We start from the raw sequence: 24,365 nt of genomic DNA, 5'->3' as shown, positions 1-24,365 counted from the left end.
CAAACTTGCTCAGGATGCCCTCAAGCCCATCATCCAAGTCATTGATAAAGATGTTGAATAAGACTGGGCCCAAGACAGAACCCTGTGGCACCCCACTAGTCACTTCTCGCCAGGATGAAGAGGAGCTTATAGCAGATTGAACTGAAAAGGACAGGACAGAATGTTTCTCTGACAATACACAGAAAATACCTCATTGCACAGGACCCTCTTACCCATAGGCACTAGGGGTGTGAGGCACCCGGGCGCCGGGCTCTCAGGGGCACCAGGCCAAGAGTCTGGGGCCCAAGAGTTGAGTCCGGGGAAGAGCCTGCCCGTCGGGCAGAGTGCCACGGTGGGCTCTTCTACTGCGGGAGGCTCTGTGCCATGAGTTCGGGGGGCAATCGAGCCAGCGAGACGGTGAGGCGGGCGGCCAGCTCCACCCTCCTGCTTGCCTGGGACTGGACAACCTGGGGGGGGGGGGCGTGCGCCAGGCAGATCTTTGCACCACAGCACTGCACATGCTTAAGACAGCCATGTCACTGCATCTACAGGAAGCACACACAAACAGAAAGTGGATCGCAGCAGCAAGCCACACTTAACAGTTTGAATGCATACTATTTGTACCTTCAAGAAACAAATAAAGACACATTTGTTCTCGCAAGCTTTTTCAGCTGGCTGATAAGTGTTAGAGTTACAACAGTATGTGAGTCAGGCCTATGCAGAGCTTAACTGAGACCCGGGGTGGGAGTCTTGTCCATGAGACATGCCACCGCGACACCACTGCCTACTCTGATCTGACGCTACACATTAGTACTCATTAGTCCCGATTTTGCTATTGAAAGCTTGCAGTGCATAAGGACAGGCACAGGCATTTTGCCTATTAAGTCAGCTGGGAGGCACTGTCTTGGCATGGCAGTGTAAGTCCTGCAGGCCCCTGGTAGACCTCCTCGACCAGCTTAGCCCTCTGAGGGCTGGAGCAAATGTGCCCGGCTTCCCCCTCTCTGTGTGGGCCTAATGTGAGCTGTGCATTTTGAGATTGTATGCATGTCTGTATAAGACTGCAGGCTAGTGACCTGTCTATATATTACCTGGGTTAGGAGTTGCTCCATGGAGCTAGACAGGCGAGGGGAGGCTTCAGGGAGACTATTCTGGCTCTGTACCTGTCCCTCACATAGATGTCCTCCTACTGAAATCTCTTAAGCAAAAACAGTTCCTGAAGGAAGAGCAGTAAGAAGGAAGAGTCAGCTGCCTCTTTTTAGAGTTTGCAGCTAAGTAAAAGAACACAAAGAACGCTTTCTCACTTTCATGCTTGAGAAAGATGCTCATGTCTAGTGAGAGAGAAAATGTACCCTTGTTTGGGGTTGGGATGGATGATGTCATGCAATATCACTAGCAAATGTTTCAGATTGCCAGTAGGTACCAGCAGAGGCTATTGTTGTAGCGACTGAAAACTGTGGAGTTGCTGGGCCAGGGGGTAATTTCAAAGCCTGCAATAAGATGACCACATATATCCATTTAAGAATGACCAGATTAGGATGGGCATTGTGGGTTTTTTTGTGTGTGTGTGTGCTGAAGAGTCCTAGAGTGGATTGGCAGAGATATGCTATATATTTTCCTCAGCACTGCTGGCAATACAGAATATGCAAGAAAAGCACCACTTTCTCAGCACCACTGAGACTCCTTGAAAAGAAAAGGCAGTATCATTAGAATGCACAGAGCAGCCATGGACTACTTCTGTCTTACATTCAACTTCTCGGGGGTGTCAGATCAGCACCATTTTCATATCACTTCACATCTCCTCAAATACAGTATTTTTAACTGAGTCAGTTCACACATACAGCTGAGAGTCATCAAGAGCTCAGTAATAACCTAAAGTTTTCATCTATGAAGGATGCACATATGTGAATTGGACAATAGTTAAGATTAATTCATAGCATGATCTTATTTTTCAAAATTCTGCATAAATTTTAATGGTATGAGTTTCGGGAATCTCACAAGACAGCAACCCAGTATCACCAGACAACCAAGTAGGTATTCTTCCCGTATAATAAATATAAGAAACTTACTTTTCCTTAGCCACTTATAAAATTATTTTCCTTCAGAAATAAAATATAAGTTGTCATTGGGTTCAAACCACAGGTTTATTCTCCTACCAAGAACTTACCTGTACCTGTCGAACATCTTCTGTATGTTCTGTCTCTCTTGCCACAGTGGCAGCTTCACATCCTAGATGGGAAAGTAAATATTCAGAGTTACTTTCACTGTGCTCTAACTGTGCTCTAACTTGTGAAATGCTCTCCCCAGGGAGGCTTGCCTGATGCCTTCCTTAACTATCTTTAGGCACCAGTCAAAAATATTTCTCTTCAACCAGGCATTCAGGTGATTCACATTCTATAGCTTTTTTTAAATGTCTTTGTGTAAGGGCATAATTGGTTTTTAACAACAACAGCGTGAATGACCTTAACAGATTAGACAACTGGGACAAAGCAAACAAGATTAATTTTAACAGGGAGAAATGTAAAGTACTACACTTGTGAATTTTGGCAATAAGTAGGAGTACACTTGTTTCTCTATTATTTATTGTTGATTCTTAGGTCAGCAGTCTCTCCTAAGTCTTTGTAAAATCTCGCTATCCTATCTCCATCTGTTTTTCCTCACCTAAGCAAATGTGTTCACATTGGATTATTAAATAATATTTTGCATGCCTTATACTTTCTGATTTTTATATTTCACATGGGTCAGGGCACTTTACTTTTTCAAAAGCTGTTTAAAGTGCCATTGTTTTTGGTTGAAAGGGTGAATACGAATTGGTTTCCCAGGATACAGAATGCAATTGGCATTTTTGATACAGCAGCCAACAAGCAAGGCTATATTAAAGATGCTTGAAATCTCTCCTGCTTCATATAATTTTATACCATGATCAGATTGCATTGCTTGGAAATATTTCCCATGGATTTTAATAGGACCTCTTTTTACTAAAATCATCTGTCATCTGTGACATCACAAGAGCTCTGACAGTGGCTGGAGGTGGGTGAAGCGAAAGCTCACAAAGTTGACAGAAGTTTCTATTGCAAGCATGTGCATCATCTAAACTTGAGCACCAGTTTCTCTCCGTTAATGCACTTGCACATACATGCTTGCAATTAAAGTATTTTTATTGGTGCAGAATCAAATTGCTACTGTTGAAATGGAAATCTTATAAGTTTAAGATATAATTCCAGTGGCAAAATGTTCATACAAATGTACCCTTGTATACACTTTAGAAACATGCATTGAAAAATAAGTAGTGGTGGAACAACAAAGTAGGAAACAGTAGAACTAGGAAGTAAGAAACCTCCGATAACTAATATTTTGCATTAAGGTGCTTAATTTTCCATTAGCATTTCTGGGTGGAATCCAGCTGGTTTTGCTCTGATGATGGAAAGCATCCATTAGCAGAAAACGAAGGGAGGCATTTTTTACGGCAACCTTCCATCTCTCCCAAAATAAGTTTTGAGCAGATCTGAAGGGAGAGAAATTGCCTCCTTCCTTGTTCTAATGAGAAATGCCCTCTGCCAGCAGAGCAACACCAACTGGATTCCACCCCCAGGACTGATATTTTTTAATGGGTTACAACGATTATTTGACTTGTTAACATATATCATTTATTCTCATTTACATACAGTTTAACTTTCCTGTTAAATTCATTATATAAATTCATTATATAGCCCATTACTTACCCTGTTCATCTTCTATTAGCATGCATGTAAAAAAGTTCACAAAATTACTTTCACTTGGGAGCAATTTCATTAACTCAAATCAGTTTGGACAATAGGCGTACCCTTAATTCAGATACAACCTTTCTCCAAGAACTGTTTGAAAGCAGCTTGACTTTTTCCATATTATATTTGGAACTCATACTTCAATGCATTCACATTGGTGCACTGCGACTTGGGAAATGTTGGGATGGGAAGGTAAGCACTTTGCCTAGACAGCCATTAGACATCCCTGCCTGTCCATGAACATCATGTGCCATGACACCTTGCTCCATTTTGAAATGGAGACAAAAATAGAGGAGGAGGCAGCAGCTGCAGTGGTAGCATCTATGAAAATCTCATTTACTAGATGGTTGGTAGCTGCTACCTGAGAAGAAGCCCTGTCATTTGTTGTCATTGGTACTTCACAATGCTAAAGTAGATGACAGAATGATTATGTACCTCCTGCCTAGGGTTCAGAAAGCAGAAAAAATCCCATGGACACTGATAAATCATCTATTCTTTTGGAGCTTCAAATGGAACAATTGGAAATAATTTTGAAGTTATTTGTAAAAAGATATACTGGATTTTCCCCTTTTTGTGGCTTTCAATGTTTGTTAGCCACCTTGAGAATTTGGATTAGAAATATATTGAACAAAATATGGGCTAGAAATATATGAAATAAAATCTCTAATGAAAAATTGTCAACTGATACCAAGAGAAGCTGCTGATTCGTAGTTAGAAGGGACTCTGAGGGTCATCTAGTCTAACTGCCTGCAAATAGGAATCTCAACTCGATCATACATGACAGATGGCCATCCAACTTCTGCTTAAAAACCTCCAAGGAAGGAGAGCCCACCACCTCTTATGGGAGTCTGTTCCACTGTTGAACAGCTCTTACTGTCAGAAAGTTCTTGATGTTTAGTTCGAATCTCCTTTTTTTGTAACTTGAATATTGAACCTTCTTCTTCCCATCTTCTTCCCCAGATACAGGCATACTTATTGAGTGAAAATTTGGGTTTTGGAAAGTTTTAAGACTAAACTCATGCTGAGACTTAGAGAAGGAAGAAACTACTAGAGTGTCACAGTGGCTCATGTCATGTCATGTTACAGACCTGTAGTTCGATAAAACAAAATGCCATTTTTCATCATTTCATCAAAATAGAATCATAGAATCATAGAATCATAGAATCATAGAATCATAGAGTTGGAAGAGACCACAAGGGCCATCCAGTCCAACCCCCTGCCAAGCAGGAAACACCATCAAAGCATTCCTGACAGATGGCTGTCAAGCCTCTGCTTAAAGACCTCCAAAGAAGGAGACTCCACCACACTCCTTGGCAGCAAATTCCACTGCCGAACAGCTCTTACTGTCAGGAAGTTCTTCCTAATGTTTAGGTGGAATTTTCTTTCTTGTAGTTTGAATCCGTTGCTCCGTGTCCGCTTCTCTGGAGCAGCAGAAAACAACCGTTCTCCCTCCTCTATATGACATCCTTTTTATATATTTGAACATGGTTATCATATCACCCCTTAACCTTCTCTTCTCCAGGCTAAACATACCCAGCTCCCTAAGCCGTTCCTCATAAGGCATCGTTTCCAGGCCTTTGACCATTTTGGTTGCCCTCTTCTGGACACGTTCCAGCTTATCAGTATCCTTCTTGAACTGTGGTGCCCAGAACTGGACACAGTACTCCAGGTGAGGTCTGACCAGAGCAGAATACAGTGGTACTATTACTTCCCTTGATCTAGATGCTATACTCCTATTGATGCAGCCCAGAATTGCATTGGCTTTTTTAGCTGCTGCATCACACTGCTGACTCATGTCAAGTTTGTGGTCAACCAAAACTCCTAGATCCTTTTCACATGTACTGCTCTCAAGCCAGGTGTCTCCCATCCTGTATTTGTGCCTTTCATTTTTTTTGCCCAAGTGTAGTACTTTACATTTCTCCTTGTTAAAATTCATCTTGTTTGCTTTGGCCCAGTTGTCTAATCTGTTAAGGTCATTCTGAAGTGTGATCCTGTCCTCTGGGGTGTTAGCCACCCCTCCCAATTTGGTGTCATCTGCAAACTTGCTCAGGATTCCCTCAAGCCCATCATCCAAGTCATTGATAAAGATGTTGAACAAGACTGGGCCCAAGACAGAACCCTGTGGCACCCCACTAGTCACTACTCTCCAGGATGAGGAGGAGCCATTGATGAGCACCCTTTGGGTTCGGTCAGTAAGCCAGCTACAAATCCACTGAATGGTAGCATTGTCTAGCCCACATTTTACCAGCTTCTTTACAAGAATACCATGGGGCACTTTGTCAAAGGCCTTGCTGAAATCAAGATAGGCTACATCCACAGCGTTCCCTTCATCTACCAGGCTTGTAATTCTGTCAAAAAATGAGATCAGATTAGTCTGACATGACTTATTTTTCAGGAACCCATGCTGACTTTTAGTGATCACAGAGTTTCTTTCTAGGTGCTCACAGACTGTTTGCTTAATGATCTGCTCTAGAATCTTTCCTGGTTTTGATGTCAGGCTGACTGGGCGGTAATTGTTTGGGTCCTCTCTTTTCCCCTTTTTGAAAATAGGGACAACATTTGCCCTCCTCCAGTCTGCTGGAACTTCGCCTGTTCTCCAGGAATTTTCAAAGATTATTGCCAGTGGTTCTGAAATCACCTCTGCCAGTTCTTTTAATACTCTTGGATGTAGTTCATCTGGCCCTGGAGACTTGAATACATCTAAACTAGCCAAGTATTCTTGTACTACCTCCTTACTTATTCTGGGCTGTGTTTCCCCTGCTGAATCATCTGCTCCATATTCTTCAGGTCGGGCGTTTTTTTCTTTCTTGGAGAAGACTGAGGCAAAGAAGGCATTGAGGAGTTCTGCCCTTTCTCTGTCCCCTGTTTGCATTTCACCATCTTCTCCTCTGAGTGACCCCACTGTTTCCTTGTTTTTCCTTTTGCTACGGACATACCCATAAAAGCCCTTTTTGTTGCTTTTAACCTCTCTGGCGAGCCTGAGTTCATTCTGTGCTTTAGCTTTTCTGACTTTGTCTCTACACGTGCTGGCTATATGTTTGAATTCCTCTCTGGAGATTTCCCCCCTTTTCCATTTTTTGTACATATCCCTTTTAAATCTTAACTCAGTCAAAAGTTCTTTAGATAGCCAGCCTGGCTTCTTTAGGCACCTTCCATGTTTCCGTCTTATTGGTATTGCCTGAAGTTGTGCTTTTAATATCTCCCTTTTAACAAACTCCCAACCATCATGAACTCCCTTCCCTTTTAGTATTACTGTCCATGGGATTTCACCCAGCGTTTCCCTAGGTTTTCTGAAGTCGGCTTTCTTAAAGTCTAGAATTTGGACCTTAGTATGCTTGGTTGCTCCTTTCCGCTGGATAATAAACTCCAGAAGAGCATGGTCACTCCCACCTAATGATCCTGCCACTTCTACCCCACTAACCAAGTCATCACTATTGGTTAGGACCAGATCTAAAATGGCTGATCCTCTTGTTGCTTCTCCCACTTTCTGGACAATGAAGTTGTCTGCAAGGCCAGTGAGGAATCTGTTCGACCTTATGCTCTTGGCTGAGTTTGACATCCAACAAATATCAGGATAGTTGAAATCCCCCATTACTACTATCTCACTTCCTTTGGAATGCTTGGCCATCTGTTCCAGGAAGGCATCATCTGTGTCCTCAGTTTGGCTTGGGGATCTATAGTAAACTCCCACAATGAGATCACTGTTGTTTTTCTCTCCCTTAATTTTGACCCAGATACTCTCAATTTGGCTTTGAAGTTTTAAATCCTGGATCTCTTCACAGGTATACATATCCCTAACATATAAAGCTACTCCTCCTCCTTTCCTGTTTGGTCTATTTCTCTTAAATAGATTGTATCCCTCTATTACTACATTCCAGTCATGAGACTCATCCCACCAGGTTTCAGTGATGCCTATTATGTCATATTTAGTTTGCTGTACCAAGAGCTCAAGTTCATCTTGTTTATTTCCCATGCTCTGTGCATTAGTATACAGACATTGAAGACCGTTGATCATTCCCCCATGTCTCTTATTTAAGGATATTTTCGTCCCACCACTAGGTCTGCATGCTGCTTGCTCCATTTGGTCCTTGACATTCGGATGATCATCTTCAGCATTTGATAGACTCCTACCTTCAGGACCACTGTCTCCCTCCCCCACATAAGTCAGTTTAAAGCCCTCCTGATGAGGTTTTTGAGTTTCGTGGCAAAAACATTCCTCCCAACTTTTGTGAGGTGCAGTCCATCACTTGCCAGAAGTCCATCTTCAAGAAACTGCAGACCGTGATCTAGGAATCCAAACCGTTCCTGTTTGCACCATTTGCGAAGCCAGTTGTTCACTTCCCCTATTTTTCCCTCTCTCCCTGGGCCATGTCGTTCAACTGGGAGGACAGAAGAGATGACAATTTGTGCATCTAATTGCTTCAACTTCCTGCCCAGAGCCTCATAATCATTTTTGATCTTCTGTAAGCTATGGCTTGCAGTGTCATTGGTTCCCACATGCACCAAAAGGAAGGGGTATTTGTCGGTGGGTTTTATGATTCCTTGCAGCCGTTCTGTTACATCTTTGATCTTGGCCCCAGGTAGACAGCACACCTCTCGAGACATCTTGTCAGGCCCACAGATTACTGCTTCTGTACCCCTCAGTAGGGAATCCCCAATCACCACTACACGCCTCTTCATAGGCTTGGTTGGGATTCTTCCATGTGCTGTCCCTTCCAAGGTTACCTGCATATTCCCAGAGGACTGACTTGGTTGCTCGTCTTCATATTCCTCATCAACTGTGATGAGGGAGAGATCCTCAGGTGGAGTCTGTTTCTCGTCTTCCATGAGCACTTCAAAACGGTTGTGTAATTCTAAGCACTCAGAGCGATCCCTGGGCCTTCTACTTCTATGAAAATATTTTCTGAATATACACTCCTGTCACAGAATAAAACTCAGCTTTAAAATAAAAAATCATTTTATTTTTTTTATTAGATTGGCTATGAAGGTGCAAGGCTTCCATGAATGGAAGTCCTCTTCTGTGCACAAAAGGGCTTTTTCTGACTTGGTACAAGATCCTAGCATGAAAAACTAAACAAAACTGAAATTCACATGAGTGCATAAAATCTTGTGTGGTCTCTTGAACTATTACTCGAAACGTGTGCTACCGTAAGGCGTTGCACATCACACTTTTGTTAGCTCTTGCACAGGTTTATGGGAAAGCATCACTACTAAATGTTTACAGCTACCATATTTCTGGATCTAAACCCATGATTCCAAGCTAAGTAATACATTCTATTTGCACTTTCAGGCCTTACCTGTTTCTGAAGGCTTCACTCTCTGTCCTTCATCTGGAGGCTTTGGAGGGGGCCACACTGATGGAATTCTCCTTGGAAATCTTCCTTCAATGTAATCTGATGAGTGTGTGGGTTGGTTGACTGCAGCCCAAGTATAAAGTTGATCTTGCTGTAATTATTTACAAAATAAAAATAAATATTACATCTCTTCAAGTTCCAAAGCTATTGCCTCCAATGTCTATTTAGTTACCCAGTGCTACATCAGTAAAGGTAAAGGGACCCCTGACCGTTAGGTCCAGTCGCGAATGACTCTGGGGTGTGGCACTCATCGTGCTTTATTGGCTGAGGGAGCCGGCGTACAGCTTCCGGGTCATGTGGCCAGCATGACTAAGCCACTTCTGGCGAACCAGACACACGGAAACGCCATTTACCTTCCCACCGGAGCAGTACCTATTTATCTACTTGCACTGCATGCTTTCAAACTGCTAGGTTGGCAGGAGCTGGGACCGAGCAAGGGGAGCTCACCCCATCGCGGGGATTCGAACCGCCGACCTTCCGATCAGCAAGCCCTAGGCTCTGTGGTTTAACCCACAGCGTCACCTGTGTCCCTTGTGTTACATCAGTACTTTATCTTATCTCATGAAATTTCCAGTTATTGGAGGTTTTTTAAGGTTTACTTGAAATTCTTGGTTCAGAGTTAGCAGCAATAGAAAACCCATAGCTATATTTGTCCATTGAACTACACCATAGAGCTAATAGAAATATTTCAGGGCAATACTTCTGAACTAGGTGTCTCCAGATAATCCTAAAATGCATTCCAAAACTGACCCTTTAAAGGAATAAAAACATTTTGTGAGCCTATGGTACAAGGATGTGCTGTGTAATAAAGAGGTTATTTATTGATGTTTAAAACAAAAGGATAGAGGCAGTGCACCTTGAAATCTCAGCAATAATTTTGCAATAATTTGACTTTTGACCCAATAAGATTTTTTTTCTGGGGGGGGGGGAAGTCCCAGATCCCAAATAAAACAATTTCCATCTATGTAACACTATTAACAAAACAACTAAAAAAAAATAAGATAAACATCACAGTTACACCAAAAATCGTATTATAAATGTTTCTGCATGCTATTATGATTGATGAACAGATGACAAGGCGAAATACGGTACACGTTTTGAAATGAAAAACCATATGAATCAAGGAAGCTTCATTTAACTAAGGCTGGATTTAGACCCATCAAAAAAGCGATTCAGTTAAACGGGTTGTAAACTTCATAAAGAGAAATCCCATTGGTGAAAGACGGGACTCCACAGCGCCATCTGGTGTTACAGAGTTATAATGCATATAAAGCATTTTTTCTTTACCAATGTAGCTAAGTCAATAATAATAATAATAATAATAATAATAATAATAATAATAATAATATATTATTTATACTCCGCCCATCTGGCTGGGTTTCCCCAGCCACTCTGGGCGGCTTCCAACAGAAAAATAAAACACAGTAATCTAGTAAACATTAAAAGCCTCCCTAAACAGGGTTGCCTTCAGATGTCTTCTAAAAGTCTGGTAGTTGTTTTCCTCTTTGACATCTGATGGGAGGGCGTTCCACAGGGCGGGCACCACCACCGAGAAGGCCCTCTGCCTGGTTCCTTGCAACTTGGCTTCTCGCAACGAGGGAACCACCAGAAGACCCTCGGCGCTGGACCTCAGTGTCCAGGCAAAACTATGGAGGTGGAGACGCTCCTTCAGGTATACTGGAACGAGGCCGTTTAGGGCTTTAATGGTCAGCACCAACACTTTGAATTTTGAGAGAGAATATAATGAAAATGATGTATAGATGGTACCTTGCACCAGTAAAATTGGCTAAGATTTATCATAACAAAGATAATAAATGTTGGAAATGTAAGAAAGAGGAAGGTTCCTTTTATCATATGTGGTGGACTTGCCCATTAGTGAAAGATTTCTGGGGAAAAAATTATAATGAATTAAAGAGAGTGTTGAAAAACACATTTACCAAGAAAACAGAATCTTTTCTATTGGGTATAGTCGGGAGAGAGATTCCTAAGAAAAATGTTAATTTTTTATGTATGCCACAACGGCGGCAAGAGTTCTGCTAGCTAAGAACTGGAAATCCCATGAATTACCAACAGTGGACGATTGGCAAATGAAGATGATGGAGTACATGGAAATGGCTGAGATGACTGGAAGAATCCGTGACCGGGGAGAAGAAGCGACAGAAGAAGAGTGGAAAGACTTTAAAATCTATTTGAAAAAACATGCAAAAATTGTATACCAAGAATAGTTTTAGAATTGGATAGAAGCTGAGGATTTCAAATCTAAGTGAAGTACACAGAAAGGATAGATTTGAAATTTTAAGATATGTATATAAAAATGCATTAGAAATTGCTAAAAGATAAAAATGAAATGAAGGGCAGATGGAGGGAACTCGAGGAGGTCCCTATATACAATGTTAAAGAAATTTGTATTTGTATTTAGATGTTTGTTTTCTTTCTTTTTTATTGTTATGTTATTTTTCTTTAATGTGTTTTACTGCCTTTTAAGTTGTTGTTAATTTTTTGTTTTTCTCTTTTGTGTTTATAAAATCAATAAAAATCATTATTAAAAAAACACACACTTTGAATTGTGCTCGGAAACGTACTGGGAGCCAATGTAGATCTTTCAAGACCGGTGTTATGTGGTCTCGGTGGCCGCTCCCAGTCACCAGACTAGCTGCCGCATTCTGGATTAGTTGTAGTTTCCAGGTCACCTTCAAAGGTAGCCCCACGTAGAGTGCATTGCAGTAGTCCAAGCGGGGGATAACTAGAGCATGTATCACTCTGGCGAGACAGTCTGCAGGCAGGTAGGGTCTCAGCCTGCGTACCAGATGGAGCTGATAGACAGCTGCCCTGGACACAGAATTGACCTGCGCCTCCATGGACAGCTGTGAGTCCAAAATGACTCCCAGACTGCGCACCTGGTCCTTCAGGGGCACAGTTACCCCATTCAGGACCAGGAAGTCCTCCACACTTGCCCGCCTCCTGTCCCCCACAAACAGTACTTCTGTCTTGTCAGGATTCAACCTCAATCTGTTAGCCGCCATTCATCCTCCAACCGCCTCCAGGCACTCACACAGGACCTTCACCACCTTCACTGGTTCTGATTTGAAAGAGAGGTAGAGCTGGATATCATCCGCATACTGATGAACACCCAGCCCAAACCCCCTGATGATCTCTCCCAGCGGCTGCATGTAGATGTTAAAAAGCATGAGGGACCAATGACCTGTCTATCTCACTACTACATACTCTGACTGACATTGGGTCTCCAAAGTTTCAGAGAGAGTACTGGAGATGCTGGAGATTGAACCTGAGACTTTCTGCATGCAAAGCAGATACTCTACCTCTGAGCTATGGCCCTTCCTCATGAGTAAGACAGACCACACAAGCAATGCCCCATAATCAAACAACTGGCATTGCCAAGACCAGTATCTACCATAGTTTATTTTTAATGGTGGTCAAGCAAGTTGGGGGGGGCTTTGTGTGTGGAAATTAAAAAGGCAGGGACAGACAGCTTGACTTATTACCAACTGAAAATTAGAAACATTTAATGGCAGCACTAACTGATGGGTTTATAGCTGAATTAAATGTCAGCTTGCGCAACCAGGTTAGCCCTGTGCCTTTCACTTTCTCAGCTCCAGTTGTCCCATGGATAAAATAAGAGTAATGGTGATTTGCCTCATGAGGGTTATGAAAAGGAAAATGTTTAACTCTGGTGTTATTATCACCATCAACAGGGGAAGGGGTGGAATGCTGCTTTAGACATTTTTGTTTCTATCATTCTAACGTGCAGTGGGATTTAATGGAGATGGCTGCATTTAGCAATAGAAGAAGAAGAAGAAGAGTTTGGATTTGATATCCCGCTTTATCACTACCCAAGCAATGTTGAGTTATATTGTTAGCCAAATGATACAGGGATAAGTGAAGCAAACTATTGAATACCAGTGCATTTTCGACACCAACAGTTTCCTCAGTCACAGAATAATGGCATTCAGTTTTCAGAGAAAACCCACTTACATTACATCAAGGCACAGAATTATATGTTCAATTGTAAATGAAGAGTGGATGAAATTCAAGCAAGGTCTAGCTAAATTTAAATTGGGGGATTTTTATAAACCTGGTTTTAGAAGTAGGTTCAACGAGTCTACCATCTCTAATCTCCTTGCGTTCTAAAATGAAGAGGAGCATTTGCACATATATATCGACAGACTACAGGTTTACGTATTTTACACCACACACTAAACTTTCTAAAGCAAAACAGTATGCATGGCTGTGGAAGGTTGAGAATAAATAAAGATACCAAATCTTAGCATAACAGTACTGACTGCAATATTAACAATAAGAATTCTTATGGCAAACCAGCTTGTTTGAAAAGTGCACAAGGCAGTAAAGTTTTCTATATTGTTGGCCCCACTGTGCTTTCATCTCATTTGCTAAATGCAAATTTGCATATATATATATATATATATATATATATATATATATATATATCTGCATACGTCTTTTGCAGCCCAGGATGACAAGCCCTTCTCTTACCAGAGTCAAATTATTGGATATGTAAGTAGTGTCCAGTTTTCCCCAGTTAATAATCTGCCCACTAATGAAACAAACCAGATGATATTTTTTTTTATAAAAAAAGGCATGATAGCTTTACAACTTATCTGCCTGGTATATATATAGCTATCAACAAAACAAGGATCCATGCGTACAGACACTCTTACACAGCAATTCTGGCTGGTTCTTTAAAACTGCAGAGCTATCCTACATGGGTGAGGCAAGCTACTTGCCTGCATAAGCTGAAGGCACTGTTCCAGTTCTGAATCAGTAATGGTACCATATTTCTTTTCATTACATTTAATCAAACAGCCTCGTTATCCATAAAATATATCTTCATGCCAGCTTACAAAATAGTTGCTTCCCACCGACAAAAATTCAGTAGCTGCATTGTTAACAGTTAAGTTCACATGGTACTTACCGCAAGGAACAAGTGTACATGACCTCCAAGCTGAATTCAGGGAGTGTCATTATCTTATTTGTATCTTTACTGACGTAGACAGACTCATCTCATGAATAAATAAGTAGCTCACAGCGCATATAAGCAGCAAAGTCATTGCAGCTCAGCGCAATGCCGGTGCCTCTTCACAACGCTACACGCAGGTTTGGGAAGAAAGACCCAAAGGTAAAGCAGTCTGCCCTGAAAGGGTTAACATGCGATAGAAATAGCACTGAGATCAATTCACACAGACCTGCCCAAACTGGTTATAAGGATGTTAGAAGGAGCCTTAGTCAGCAGTACTGAATTAGCTGGGGAAAACAGAAAACTACAAAGAGGCTACACTGAACAGAAATTACAGGATATAAGGGGGAGAGATTGCTATTATTGCTTCAAGTGTGCTCCCTTCTAATCAACTAAAAATTATGCCAAAAATTGCTGCGTACATTAGCTCTATTTTGATTATTCTCCAGCAAAACTACTGCAGGGGGAGCAGCTGCACTACTTCAACACATATTTCACAGAATCCTAGAGTGGGAAGGGACCCCAAGAGTCATCTAGTCCAACCCCCTGTAATTGTGGAATCTCAGCTAACGCATCCATGACAGATGGCCACCCAACCTGTGCTTAAAAACCTCCAAGGAAGGAGAGTCCACCACCTCTCGTGGATGTCTGTTACACTGCTGAACAGCTCTTACAGTCAGAAAGTTTTTCCAAATGTTTAGTCGGAATCTCCTTTCTTGCAGCTTGAAGCCATTGGTTTGAGTCCTACCTTCCAGAGCAGGAGAAAACAAGCATGCTCCCTCTTCCATGTGACAGCCCTTACGATATTTGAAGATGGCTATCCTATCTCCTCTCAGTCTCCTCTTTTCCAGGCTAAACATACCCAGCTCCTTCAACTGTTCCTCATAAGGCTTAGTTTCCAGACCCGTGATATCTTGGTTGCCCTCCCCTGCACATGTTCCACCTTGTCAACATCCTTCTTAGATTGTGGTGCCCAGAACAGGACACAGTATTCCAAGTGTGGTCGGACTAAGGAAGAATAGAATGGAACTATTACTTCCCTTGATCTGGACACTATACTTCTGTTAAAGCATTTTAGAAAACACTGGATTCAGAAAAGAAGGCAATACATCAGGACCAGTCCTATGATTAGTCAGAGTAAGGCAACCACATCAAGTAGCAGACACTGCTTGTGCTACTACTTCAATTTATATTCCACCCTTCCTCCTGAGGAGCGCAGGGTAGCAATGATAAAACATTTTTTTTAAAGTGTAATAACAGTTAAAACCATTATCTTAAGCAGTGGTCTCAGGGTTGCCAAGAACAGTGCCTTTCAGCAAAAGCCCAGATAAACAGGTGTGCTTTTAGATTATATTTTGACAGATCACAATATTAAGTCTGCTTCCCTCCCCTAGACACATTAATTCCTAGGCCTGCTGCGATGGATCAGTGCAAGTTGGTTCCATCTGATCCAGAATCCTTTTTCCAGCCGAAATGCTTCTTCTTTGGAAGCCCAACAAGCAGGGCATGTCCATATCCCCCTGTTATTTCCCCCACAGCACCTGACATTATGAGGTAGACTGCCTCTGAACTCTGAATCCTCCGTAAGTGTACCTATTCCTATGGCCTATGGCCACCACCGCCATCCTGTAACAGCGAATGCATCCCATGTTAATTGTATATTGCATGACAAAATGTTTCAAAATATTGTTGAACACTGTGTATGTTCACCCCAAAAGCAGCTCCCCTCCCCCCACTCACAACTCTGTTCTGGTCTGTGACAAACTTGCTCTCCAGGTAAAACATGTCCTCAACGGCCTGCAATGGTGCTAGGGTCAGTTAGGAGCACCAATTCTCAACTGTCCCGCAGAGGCATGTAGCAGAGCTGGGGGGAAACTGCCACTGCTGCCATGGCAACCTGAGGCCTCCTTCGAGCACACACACTATGGCAGTCGCTGTGTGGGCATCTCAGTGCTAGCAGCGTGCTTCCCCCCCCCCCCCCGCGCTTGCACACATGTGTTACAGAAGCCACATTGGGCCAATTGTGGCTGAGGCCACCCTCCATTTCACATGTGTGTTCAGGCCCCTCTCCTGGGGGCTGATGGGAGTTGAATTAGAGAAGAAGGGCACCATGTTGGTGGGGAAGGGAAGGAACTCTCATGCCTCCACAGCCCCCATCCATAGGCTGCATAAAATCCTGGGGGCATCCTGGGATGAAGGTAAAGCCCAGGGCGCCTTCAAAGAAATTATGGCTGTCTCGCTTAAAATGGGGCACTTGATAGATATGAACTGTTAGTCCGGGCAGTTTCAGTATACAATGGGACAGTGTGCCAACTTATCCCTTGCCTCAGGCAATGAAGTGACAAATAATCTGCTATTTTAAATTTCCAAGGCATGGCTTACCTAAAATATCAAGAATACTGAATAATAATACGAGGCAGCTTTGTTTGTTCCTAATGTGATGAACCAGCCCCATATATACTTGGGGTGCAATAATTGCTGGGGATCGTGGCATGCCTATTTCTATGGTATATAAACTTTGTGGTTCTTACCCTTGGGGAAATAATCCATTTTATTTCAAAATATGAAATAGAGACCTACAGCCTGAAATAGTATGGTATTCAACACCTGCCAAATCCACATCATTGAATACTGAGGAGTTTGTTTCTAAGATGGTAGCTAAAACCTCAACAAATTTCATTTATGAACCGGTATTACTGCAAAAGTGGTAGATGCCTATATTAATTGTAAGTAGAAGTATTCTAAGACACAAATATATTAGGAGAGGGCCCTTATGGGAGTGAATTCCACAACTTTAAATAACAACAAAGTTCAGTGTTGCCGCAAAATGGAAAAATAAGAATCCTTCTAATATCCACAGACATGCACAAATACGGGTTTTAGCTGAAAATTGCATTCATGATCATACTCAGCAATGCAATTTTCAGTTTGGAGTCAGATGTTTTCCTGTGTTGGGAGCTCTTTCCGTTGCTGCAGATGGGTGGGTAGAAAAAACATTATGATTTTAAATGCTTGAAAAAATCCATTGTTTACAAGGCAATTCTGTGGCAAGAAAGGACAAACACTGACCATCAAAAACAAACAGCAACATCTAGATCAGCAGGGGAAGCAACAGCATGGCAACTGGAAACATAAGTGCCAACTCTCTGGGGGCCTGGATGCCTGAGCACTCACAAATTTCCCCATGAAGGGGCTGGGCACCCACAAATTTTGGTGCCAGGGCAATGCACATTGCATGGCATCCACAGTCCTGGGCACGCATGGTCATGGGGCCAAGTTGGCACTCCTGACTGGAAAGCCTGATTATGCAGTTCCATCTAAAAATTCCCACCACTTTTCATAGATTGTATGGATAAATGTCCATACAATGTCCATACCTTAAAAGGAAGAGGAATGTGCCATAAGATAAACTGTGCGGAGGGACTGAACTATTTAATCCCATCGCCAAAAGTCCTACACAAGGACTTCAGCTTGTACAGTGTGGCTTTCCTCTCTCTCCTCCTTCCTGTGAATCACCTGTGCTATTGCAATTGGCCTGGGGGCATTGGGAGAACCTTTTGAACAGCACACGGGGAAGAGGAGGGAAGAGGACTGTTTCACCTGATAAGCAAAAACACTGATGAAAGGACCAGAAGTGTACAACACTGAATTCCATCCATACCTTTGAAAAGATCAAGAAGCAACCAGCCGTCATACTATCATCTATTAATATAGCATTTCAGAGCGTCCAGAACCCAAAAATAGAATTAAGAAACACACACCAAATTGAAGAAAGAAACCAGCACTATAAATCTGCAAAGTCAAAGCAGCATTTCATTTAAACAAGTTGCAAACTCATAAATGGAAATATGGTACAGAAAGATGGGTCCCATCTGGTGTCACAGTGTTATATCACATATACAACACATATAAAACACTTTTCCTTTACCAATCTAGCCGATTCCTGGAACTGGAACTGTATTTTGGACTGCTATTGCTAGTGTGTTTGCACTGCACTGATCTTGTTGAAATCTGTTTGCCTCTCTCCAGCTCTCCCAATAAGCATATACAGTAGTTCATGGGTAGGCAAACTAAGGCCCATGGGCCGCATCCGGCCCAACCGCTTTCTAAATCCGGCCCATGGACAGTCCGGGAATTAGCGTGTTTTTACATCAGTAGAATGTGCCATTTTATTTAAAATGCATCTCTGAGTTATTTGTGGGGCATAGGAATTCGTTCATCCCCCCCCCCAAATAAAGTCAGGCCCCCTGTTGAAAAAGTTTGCTGACCCCTGATATAGTCTTTTACCCTTAAGGTATGCTGAAAGGTTTGTCATGCAGGATAGGATCAAATAGAGCAACTTAAGATGGCTAGGCTGGTATATTCCTCCTCCTATGTATTAGATGGGACTAATAACACACCTAATGTGTAAGGCCCCCTTTTCATCCAGGAGCCCTTAATTTCCTTAGTCAAGAAGACAGGGCTCATTACCTAAACCAATTAGCATCAATTACAACTTCATAAGTTTATTGTTCCAGCCAACAGCCATGCCAAACCTGTATTAAGCAGTAGTATGAATAAAATAATACAGAACATGCATCCTTAATATAAAAATCCATAATATATAAAAAAGACTTTGCCAAGTTCTTGGTCATTAAAACAGTTTCACTTATGCATCTCGACCAGCTCCAATTCTAAAAATAGTTTACCTTTTTAAAATCCAATTTGGCAACATCCATGATGTAAGAGAGGGAAGTTACCAGAGACACCAACAAACTCAAATCCAGCTTGATTTCAGATTAAACTTCTGAAATCACCAATTTATAGTGATTTTATCAAACTCCTTTTTTCCTGATTCCCACCCCGACCCCCTGCTAGTGCATAGAGGGCCACTCGCTGTGTTACAAAGCTATTAGTGCCTCTCAAAAGAAGCCAAATCATTTCTGTCGGGGCGTGTCTGCTTGCTTATGTGAAAACAGGCTTCAGAAAGCGATCTCTTGGATCTCTGTATAAGGGGGAGGCTAAGAGATAATGAGTGATGTCTTCCACCTGGGGTTGATCATAAATACAAAGTCTGTCTGTGTATGGGACCTAGTTCTAGCAGCCATCCAAGACTGCAGTGGGCATCACTTGGAAACGCAGCTCAATAAAGGCATTTCTTAAGGAAACTGATGAGATGCTCTGTTCTCAAGAATGGATAGCAAGGGGGCAATGTGGTGTTTCTAATTAGGTATCGGTGCTTTCTGGATTCTGTCCAGAAGATCCAATCCCTTAGTTGACACTTATTCAAGGTCAAAGCAGAGCTCAGTTCTGGAAAATAATAATACTCTAAAACATATTGACAAGCTGATTTCCAGAGTTGGTTATCACCCAATTCCATGTAGCACAGCTCAGGAAAATGCTCAATAGGCATAGTAGTAATTTTTTAAAAATATATATTCTAACTGAGCACAGTCCACTCTTGCCTTAACTGTTGACCACCTGGATTCTGTATGAAGAGCTGCTAATATTCCTGATGGCAGAGAGTACAGCTTCCGAAAAAATATTTTGCTCAGTTTCCCAAACTTTCATGGAGTTCAAATCAGAGCCCCAGATTTCAGCACCATGGAGCATTTGATAAAGCACTTTGCTACCAAATCAGCTGCCCTCCTTTATTGTAATAGAACTTCAAGTGTGTCCCTAAAGTTTTGGGTGCTTTGACTTTCAATGCCTCCATATGACACTTCCAAGAGAGGGTTTTACAAAAGAGTACACTCAGGTATCTAAATGAGAAAGCTTGCTGATCTAAGCATCATTTATACCTAGGACTGTGTTTGCCAAAATCATAATCTTGGTTGGTCTTGGAGTAATTTATAGATAGCTTTTTCTGTATACAGTATGTGGCAAACAACTCCCAAGAGATTTTTTGAGACACCATCATGAAAGAGAGAGGAGTACTAAATCATCTGCCTACAACAATATTAAGACCTTCTGTTCCTAATTACTGGAGAGGGAGAGTTTGCATTCCCTAAATATGGCACCAAATCATTAATATAAAAGCTAAAAAGAGTGGGAGCCAGAATGCAAGCTTGCTTCAAAATTTCTCCCACAGTCTGCTCCAATTAATAGAGTTGATTGCCCCATTTGGAGCAACTGCTTGCTACCTTTTGGCTTATACTTGGAAAATATTTTTCTAACCTCACATATTACACAAAATCCTGAAAGTTTTGGGATTTGTATTCAAACACAATTTATATATTCTTCACAGGAGTCCTGTAGACATATGTAAGGGTCAATATACATATTTGAACAAACACTGGTCACACTACCTCTTCTCTGATAAGAGAGGAAGTGAAGCCTTCTCTTCATGTTCCCTCTCTCTCTCTACGCCTAGGGAGGACATGTCTAAGAAAGCTCCAAGCTTAGAGCACATGTTTGAAGCTATCTTTCTGTACTTTCTACCCAAAAGTATTTTGCCTGTGTTCTTGCTGCTGCTTCGATAAATGTAGGAACCAAGACCTTTGAATCTGTAAATAAAGAACTTTAAGTTTACTTAGCAGTGTGTGGTCTGTTCATTGCATGAGGGGTAGAAAATGGGGGGGGGGTTTGCTGCTGTATGCAAACTAAACAAGATGTGAAAAGGTTTAACAGCTTATATTCTCATTTTATACTGCTGCTTGATTTTTGTGAGTGTAAACCCTGCTACTAGGTCTCTCTCCTGCTGGATCTGTAATGGCTTACGTTGACATATTAAGACTGCAATTCAAATCAAATGGCTGGCAGTGGTTGGGTTTAATGGCGCATAGCCACTGCTCCATCCACTGCCCCCAACACTTGCACTGGCCAGGACGAAATACGATGGGCAGGGAAAATGGGCTATTTGACCTGTCAAATCCTGTACTGGGCCCACTATCACCATGTGATAGCATCAGGATTAGCTCAGGATCCAGTGAACCCTATGCTAGCCCCTGCCCCATTTTGGAGGTTTCTGATGACTACTATTTGTGCAGGAACATTGGGAGAAGCACATTGGGGTCTCCTTGGAGAAGGCCTCTCCCCCCATCAGCCATGGAGTTTCTCTGTCACTGGAGACCAACAAACCCTGGCAGGGTTGAGCAACATATCCAACTCATCCAGATCTCTTCCAGCAAGGCAGATCGGGGATTTAGTTTGCTCAGTTATTTATTTTAAGCATTTATATACTACTGTACTCCTTGTGTTAAAATGACAAGCTTCCTTGGAGAGAGAGTTCTAGAGGCAGGGTGCCACAAGGGAAAATGGGCCACATCCAAACCTGTCACAGAGAGTCAAGCCATTATGAATATTAATGTGTGAACTATCTTTAGTGATAGTTGATAGATACTCCCAAGAATTCACTGTGACTTACATCAAAAGTTGGTGCACTTTGTTGTGTGTTCTGACTACATGGCTCTCTGAAGCAATCGCTGAAGGGGAGCAGAAGACCCATTGCAATGATCCAAGAACAAAGCTTCTCTGCTTCTTCTTGAGGTGCATTGTCCTGCTGGCTGGAGAGCTTTTCCAGCAGAGTTCGACCTGCAAAAATTAATGTTAAATGTTAAAGAAACAGTAACAACCCAACAACCCATTTGAACAGAACAACCATTTTAGTGGTTGAAAGCCACAATCAAATTGAAGGCAAAAAGATGCTTCCTTGCAAAAAACATTACTCCAACCAGTATACACCCTTCAGCTTGACAGGGCAGCTTCTATAAACTGGTTCTCAGGTGTCTCTTAGAAATATAGCAGGTTCAGGGAACCACCCAGAAGGCCTATTGGATGCTCTGTGGAAGGACCGTGGCTTGGTCACAATGGCCATGGTGGCATGGCAGCATGGAGGAAGAAGGGAAGCTTCTGTTTGGCTGTTTAGAAAAGGCACTCAACCATTTGCTCTCTTCTTTCTCCTTACCAGGGGGAAAGGGTCTTCATGACACAACACGTTAATAAATTTTGCTATTGTACATTAGCTGTTATCATTTCATGGTGTACGAAATTTTTATTAGCCATTCTGGAATATCAAAAGTGAACATTGCAGTACAGTGATGCATTAAAATATATCAGTGTTGCTGATTCACAGATTTCCCACCAAATTTTGCCTTCAAGAGAATGGAGGGCCCATGGCTTGGAGAGAAATACTCCTTAAACTATCTGTGCCAATTTGCTAGATTATCTTTAAGAATCAATGTACTGTCCTGCATGGTTTACCAAGCATAAACTGATCTAGGGAAGCAAAGAGAACCATACCATCACGACAATTTCACATCCACCATTTTGGATAAGTGTTCTATAACATGCAGGACCACTCAGGGGACAAGGTGGATATACTTGTGAAAATACTGGCAAGGTTTCCCACAGTCCTAGTTTCAACCTTTATAGGGCTTTATGTCAATAAAGGCAGCCCTGAGATTGCTGGATGAAATAATGTTTTTAATTGAAACTATTTTTAGAATGTTTTAACTGAAAAAGTTACAGGTAGGTAGCCGTGTTGGTCTGAGTCGAAGCAAAATAAAAAAATTCCTTCAGTAGCACCTTAAAGACCAACTAAGTTTATATTTTGGTATGAGCTTTCGTGTGCATGCACGAAGAAGTATCTGAAGAAGTGTGCATGCACACGAAAGCTCATACCAAAATATAAACTTAGTTGGTCTTTAAGGTGCTACTGAAGGAATTTTTTTATTTAACTGAAAAAAATATGGATGTGTTTACCACAGGAGTGAGGTAAATCGCAGTGAGGTAAATCTGAAGGGGTAGCTCTTTTGAGCATTATGTTTAAGAGTTGGATGCTTGCTGGTATTATTTACGATGATAGTTCTTGATATTCTGAATGCCTGGTACAGTTAATCAGCTTGGAATGAATCACCGCAATTTATTGTTGCTTATGCTCGAGGAAATTCTCCCTAATGAGAGGCAAACTGCAAGATGATATAAGTAATAATCTGAAACAAGTCATGAAATGAGCAGCTTGGCAATGTTATTCCTCTCAGTCAGTCCAAAATGCTACAACTCTTTTTGGAGTCATGTGAACTGGTTTCATATTGCTGCTGACGAATTAAAGCAATCACATTCAACTGAGCCAAAGTACGGTACGATCACATCTTATACACATTTAATTTGGGCAATTTCAACCATATGCAGTTGAAGGCAGGCGGGTTGGAATTGTGAAAGTTAAATCCAAGCAAGGCAGAGATCTTAAGAGCTCCTTTTGTGCTGGGGCTGCTTGGGGTTACCTGACACAGAAAGAGCTTTTAAGTCCTCTACCTTACTTTGGGGGGCCAGGGCAAGGGCCGCTCAATGTGCCAGCTCTGGGATACTTGCGCAAAATCTTGCAGGTTCCTCTGACCACCCCTAGCCTTTCAGAGTAGTTCAGCTCAACATTACTGTACTGAATGATGTGTGTTGTCATGTATGGCTTTGTGCTGTTGCTATTTTAAAAGACTAAATAACCCTTCCCCAAACTTCCAGAAGGGGGCATAACAGACCATAGGACATAAGAGACCCATATAGGCAAAAAATACACTCAAAGGTTGAAAGCTGTTGTCATACAGACAAGAGCTGCTTTAGAACCAATTTGGTCCATTTGGATATAGACACAAGAAAGCATCTCTCTAGGTACTCCTCCTAACCATTCCTTTTGCTGGAGATTCTAGGGACTGAAGGTCAGGCTGCATGCATAAAAAGCACACACTCTACCATGGATCAAAAGCCTTTTTCTGGGGCATAGGATTCTGGCAAGAAGGGAGATGCCAAGGTTTGATGATGAAAGGAAAGGAAGAATGAGGCAGTAAGTAGACACAGGGTGGTATTCAACTAAGTCCTAAACAGAGTAGACCCATCAGAATTAATAAATCTCAGGTAGTCATTTATATTAATTTTGATGGGTCTACTCTGAGCCAACTACCACTGAATACCACTCACAATGTCAATATGGTTTAGGAGATGGACATTTTGTGGGACAACCAACATGCTTAAGTCTAATTAATGGATGAAGGGGGCAAGGCCATAGATTAAGCCAGCAGCAGCCAGGCAACCTAAGGCCCGTGGGCCGGATGCAGCCCAATCGCCTTCTCAATCCGGCCCACGTACAGTCCAGCAATCAGCATGTTTTTACATGAGTAGAATGTGTCCTTTTATTTAAAATGCATCTCTGGGTTATTTGTGGGGCATAGGAATTCATTCATTTCCCCCCAAAATATAGTCTGGCACACCACATGGTCTGAGGGACGGTGGACCGGTCCCTGGCTGAAAAAGGTTGCTGACCCCTGGATTAAGCTGTCCTGCCAGCTCACATTGGGAGGAACTACC

General features: G+C 42.0%; 1 protein-coding gene across 1 annotated transcript in view; it reads right to left on the bottom strand.

Moving 5' to 3' along the window:
• The window catches only part of FMN2 (formin 2), a 166,637-nt gene that overhangs the window by 123,093 nt on the left and 19,179 nt on the right, over positions 1-24,365 (bottom strand). The window contains exons 3-5 of the mRNA XM_035108373.2: positions 21,433-21,599; positions 9,038-9,185; positions 2,144-2,205 (exon numbers count right to left, since the gene is read on the bottom strand). Coding sequence (XP_034964264.2) covers positions 2,144-2,205; positions 9,038-9,185; positions 21,433-21,599 — 377 coding nt within the window. The remainder of the gene's footprint in view (positions 1-2,143; positions 2,206-9,037; positions 9,186-21,432; positions 21,600-24,365) is intronic.

The sequence above is a fragment of the Zootoca vivipara genome, chromosome 3 (assembly GCF_963506605.1).
Source record: "Zootoca vivipara chromosome 3, rZooViv1.1, whole genome shotgun sequence".
NCBI lineage: Eukaryota > Metazoa > Chordata > Lepidosauria > Squamata > Lacertidae > Zootoca > Zootoca vivipara.
The sequence above is the reverse complement of the archived record's forward strand: the minus strand, read 5'-3'. Positions and strand labels throughout refer to the sequence as shown.